The sequence below is a fragment of the Pteropus medius genome, unplaced genomic scaffold (assembly GCF_902729225.1).
Source record: "Pteropus medius unplaced genomic scaffold, Ma_sr-lr_union100, whole genome shotgun sequence".
In the NCBI taxonomy this organism is placed as follows: Eukaryota; Metazoa; Chordata; class Mammalia; order Chiroptera; family Pteropodidae; genus Pteropus; species Pteropus medius.
In genome coordinates, this window is record NW_024343159.1 from 588,242 (window position 1) to 593,286 (window position 5,045).

The 5,045-nt window shown below is 57.2% G+C and overlaps 2 protein-coding genes across 2 annotated transcripts in view; both read left to right on the plus strand.

The window, feature by feature from the left end:
* Positions 1 to 2,380, plus strand: part of LOC120606105 (Fc receptor-like protein 1) — a 17,344-nt gene extending 14,964 nt beyond the window's left edge. Inside the window, exon 10 of the mRNA XM_039867236.1 lies at positions 2,189 to 2,380. The gene's annotated coding sequence lies outside the window, so the exon portion shown is untranslated. The remainder of the gene's footprint in view (positions 1 to 2,188) is intronic.
* LOC120606111 (Fc receptor-like protein 1) lies at positions 495 to 3,472 on the plus strand. Its single transcript, XM_039867241.1, has 6 exons — positions 495 to 518; positions 735 to 800; positions 1,475 to 1,557; positions 1,777 to 1,848; positions 2,406 to 2,437; positions 3,252 to 3,472. Exons 2-6 carry the CDS (start codon positions 766 to 768, stop codon positions 3,321 to 3,323), a joined length of 294 nt encoding a protein of 97 aa, XP_039723175.1. The 5' UTR covers positions 495 to 518; positions 735 to 765; the 3' UTR covers positions 3,324 to 3,472.
* The last annotated feature ends 1,573 nt before the right edge of the window (positions 3,473 to 5,045 follow it).

Sequence of the window (5,045 nt, forward strand, 5' to 3'; positions counted from 1 at the left end):
CTTCGTCAGAGACCCGCGCCCTTCGGCGTCGCGCTTTCCCACGGCTGGCGATTAAACGCCGACTCGCGTGCTCCACCGATCATGCCGCCCACAGGCGGAGGAGGCAGAGCGGGACATTGCCGTTCGCATCCGAGGGGCTCGTCTTTGGGCCCTCACCCCACCCCTGATGCGGCTGTGGCGGGGCCTGCTCCTGAGGGCTCGTGTCATGACGAGATTGGGCGGTGTGGCCGCGTCGCGGGTGTGGGGTCTCAGAGGGCCCCCCCCCGCACCCCCCGCCGCTCCACAGTCTCCATCACTGGGAAGCTCGCTCGATGGTTCAAGACCTGAGTCTCTTCATCTGCGAAATGGAGGGTCTGCCTGAATGAGCGCCAAGATGTCCTCTGGGCACATGGTGGCACCTTGTGACAGGGAACGCTGCCCCACAAGCGCGGCGTGGGAACACCGGGCGCGGGTCCCCCCACCAACGGGCGCTCGTGCTTTTGTCTTGCAGGAAGACGCTCGACCGGCGATGCGCCCAGGTGAGGCCACCACCTCTGTCAGCAGAAAAACCTGCTTAAAAAATTCGATTGTCCTCTCTCAAGAGCTTTTTTCACATTATCTCCAAAACCACCAGTCCAGAGTTCTGCCGGTGGCGACTTGGAATGTCCACATGCTATTCTTCTTTTATATATTAACTAATCAATTTATACCCTTCCATTATTCCTCCTGATATCTCTCCTTCACCGAATCTGCAGAATAAGGAAGTCACTTACTTTGATCCATTTCATGCCTTCGTTCAGTCGACCAACGTCTGAGGGTCTGTAAGTCATCCTGTCAAGTGCTGAAAGGCAGGAAAATACTCGAGAGTCTTAAAGGACTTGGAACAGTTAAGGGATACGCATGTTTCGTGGGCCAGAGAGTAATAAATATGCTGAAAAGTTTGACGATGACATCGTCCGGAAGTTTAGAGGGAGGAAAGGTTGTTAAAACGCTTCCCTGTGGGACACCAGTGTTCAGTGGACACGCGTTACGGCTGGTCATTGCCTCTGCCGACAAAGCCGGATTTGCTCGCTGCACGGAGCTGGCTCCTCCGGGGCGCGACCCCGCCGACCGCTGTCCCCCGCAGAGGCGTGTTCCGCCTGCCGTGGGTCTTCCGGCCGGTGCCTCGGTGTTTCTTCGTGCATGTTTGCCGAGCACCTGCGCTGTGAACGCCCCAGTTCTGGGCAGGGCGACGGCACATGGAGCCGGTGGGGTACGGACCTCACCCTCTGGGAGGTCATAGTGTGGTGACACGTGCTGTGCCCAACACAGCCCAAGGAGAGGGTTTGGACCATCAGTCGTACTGACTCCTGATGTCCCCAGAAACACACATTCTACTCAGGATGCTGCCTCACAGGGCTCTCCCCGGTCAGTGTCACACTCGTGACCCCAACAGTGACATCTGGGGCCACTGAATGCTGTCCCAGATGGACAGCATGTGTTTCTGTGTTTGCAGGAGCCCGGCCGTCCCCCCACCCAGAGAATCTACATACTTCAACTCAGCCGTCCCCACGCAGACACAGCCCGCGTACGAAAACGGTGAGGCTCCTGGGCGACCTGCCCGCAGCAGGTGGAGTCATGGGTGTCTGCCGGCCAAAGGGACCCTGTGGTGCTCCGGCCACCTCTGCAGACAGATGGCCCTCCGTCCTCAGGCTGTGACGTGGCCCTCCGTCCTCAGGCTGTGACGGGGGCGGGCGCGGCCGGGGTCGATGGCAGGGAGGAGGCGCCGTGTCACCATGGCTCTTTCTTCTCTCGCAGTGAACGTCGTAGGCGGAGACGAGGTTTACTCTCTGGTGTATCACCTGCAGCAGGCGCGGCCGTCGGCAGCAGGTACGGCGTGAGGACGCACACCTGCCCCTGACTGTCGTCCTTCCCGGGCCCGAGGCATCGGTCGGCGGCCGCATGTGGCCACGTTCTCGGGCGTTGCGGCCTCGGCCCTTGGAGCCGGCTGTGAGCGTCGCTGGGCCAGACTGTGGCCCGGACCCAGCCCGCGGCCCGCCCGGTGCGGATGCCACTCTGCCCTGCCCGTCTGTGTGTCCCACCGCACGGCCGGGCGAAGCAGTGCAGATGGTGGCTTCTGCCCATCCCCTTGGCGTGACCCTACGTTCTCCGTAGCCCCCCACACGGCTGGGGCCCTGTCCCACGCACGGCGGCCCCGGCGTGCCGGGAGGTATAGATGCGGGAAGGGGCCTGCTCGCCTCCCCCCAGGCTGCGGCTCCCCTGCGCAGGAAGGCAGTCACATTCGCGACAGGTAGAGGGAGGCGGCGAGTATTAGTGGAAACGAGTCCACGGGGAGCAGGCAGGAGAGGGAGACGCCTTTATCAGCCCCGCCCTAGCGACGGGCCTCGAGTGTAAGTGGGACCTCACGGCCACGCTTTTCCCCGCAGCAGAGCCTCTGAGGACGGAGCCTGAGGACCAGGTGAGTGGGACCCCGTCTCTGCACGTGCGTCCTCGCCCTCTCCCGGGGACTGGTCGTCCCCCTCTTTAAATGACGGCCACGTAGGAAAAGCAGAAGACCGCGGTCCGCCTTCTCTCTTCTCCCTCGCGGTGGGGATGAAACACTGGGCTAGCACGGGGACGCGCCACCGCACAGGGACACCTCGCAGGCTCGCGTACACGTGTGCTTTAACCACGGACACGTGGCAGCTCGTGACCAAACCGCAGCGTGAGCCCTGTCTGAGAGCCCCGGCGGACACGCAGCACCCCAAATTAACAGTGAGGGAAGCCAAACCAGTAGCGACTCCGATCATTAAAACTCAGCAATTTCTAACCTTCGAATAATTAATTCATCACTGATGATTCAAAAATGCTTTCAGAAAATTGCAAAACATTCCAACTCCGCATGCACAGTAGGTGCTTTATAATTCTGTCTAGTGCGGGCTGACAGCCAATTGTCTCAGGACTGAGTTTGAGTCTTTGGCAAACTCCAGTGACACGCTAAATTCAGTCTCTGAACACGAAATCCTGACACCCTTAAAAGAGCGAGAGCCCAGGGAACTGCCTGCCAGGGGCCCAGAATCTGGGAGGAGGCCCGGCCTGGCTGCCCATCTGCCTTCGGGCAGGGGCGCCCCTGGAGCCCGGCTGTGGGGTGCAGGCCCTTTGAAACCGGCCTGGGGCCACGCCCCAGGGCACATGCACCTTGACCCCACGCAGCCGGGCGGGGTGGGGAGAGCTGGCGGGAGGGTTCCCTGCGCGTCGCCCCGCTCCGGCCCACCCTGTGCCTTTGCTCCTAGTACTCTGCGGTCATCTACGCGGGGCTGAAGAAGCCGTGCGTGACCGACGAGGACTACGAAGACGCCATGTGAGTGTGGGGCTCCGCCTGTGAAGCCCCCCACGGCCCCGGCGCGTTCCCCAGAGACCCGGGACCTGCCCCCCCGCTCGCCTCGTCCGCTGCTGCCCTCCACGACACCTTCACGGAGGAGGCGGCGGCTCGTGCCCTGGAGCGGCCCCGGGCGAGGCCCGTCGCGGGGGTAAGAGACAGAAGGACGTCAGCACCCGACCCGGTTCCTGCAGGGCCTCTCAGGGCCAGGTCGAATGGTGCTCTGGCTTCTCTTCACGAGAGGAGAGAGGGCAGGAGAAGAGAGCCTGGGACCTTGGGCGGAGAGACAGGGAGGCCCAGAGAGCACAAAGCCGGGTGAGTGATATTGTGGGGCTGCTCCGCACGCAGAGCCACGTTCCCCGTTCCGTCCAGGCGCCTCCTCTGCTCAGGTGTCACTGAACTCCAGCGCGTCCCTTAGGATAACCATCCCGCTTCTCCGTGAGAGATGTGCCTCGGCACACTTGGGGTCACTGTCACCAACCCAGAATGAGAACAAAGCCACACAAAAAGTTGTGGTAGTGACACGCGAGTTTAGTGACATCTTTCGTATGCATGGGCCTACCTGGATGCCCCGTGTTTCTAACGAGATATAATCTTTGTAAGTTTCACCACAGCCAAAGTTCTGGATTTGTCGCAGCCTCTAGAAGCTTCGTGAGAATAATCTTTTTTAAAAATTCAAACATTTTAAAAACGTATAATAATATGGTTTGGAGCTTGTATTTTCATTTTGAATCGATCATGTGCAAACTCTTACAAAGTTAAACAATTTGAAGCACGTGATGTAGAAAGTAGATCCTCCCTGGGCCAGTTCTGTAAACTAAGCATCGTTAAAATCTTAGCTCTGCAGGTATTTTTCTATTTCTGTACAAACATTCACACATACGTGTAAATATACAAACATGTAGAAATGTACCCATTTAAGAAACTATCGTGAACTATTCTCGTCTGTGTATAGATCTATCACACTATTTGAAGAAGCTAGTAAAATACACGCAGAATAAATCTTACAACCTTAACCCTTTTACGCACGCGTTCAGTGCCCTTAAAGACTGTCACGGTTTGCTTTAACCCTTTCGACTGCCAGAGGACAGTGAGGTGGTTTCCAAAACTTTTATATTATGAAACCAATGTTACACGTCCTTGTACCAACATAGTTACACATTCCTGAGAATTCATCTGAAGGGTCGATTTGCCACACTTTAAGGTGCGCGCATGGGATGTTTTTGCTAAATACCGTTAAGCTGTTCTCCATAAGGGCGCGTCGATTCACGCACCCTCCGACAGCGCCCGAGAAGCAGGCGGTGGCAAAGAGCGGAGATGCTTCGTCAGAACTCGTGAAGACACTTTGTCAGGACTCGTGAAGAAACGACTCACGCGGGTGGCGTCCCTCCGTCACTCACTGTTCCCTCGTGGTTCTTCTAAAAGTTTCCTTGTCGACCGTGTGCCCATTTTCTGTGTTTTTATTTGTCATTTTCTTACAGTTTTACTAGGAACTGTCTATTGAGATATAATTTACATAGAGTGAAGTGCGCAGGTGTTACACGCACAGTTCTATCCAAATGCCAATCACGATATAAAATATTTCCAGCACCCCAGTAGGTTCCCTCATATCCCCCCCTGTTCAATTTCTGCCCCTGTAGAAACGACCAGTGAACATTCTGGGTTTTAACCATTTTTCCATTGCGTACGAAGCAGACATTTTGTCTAA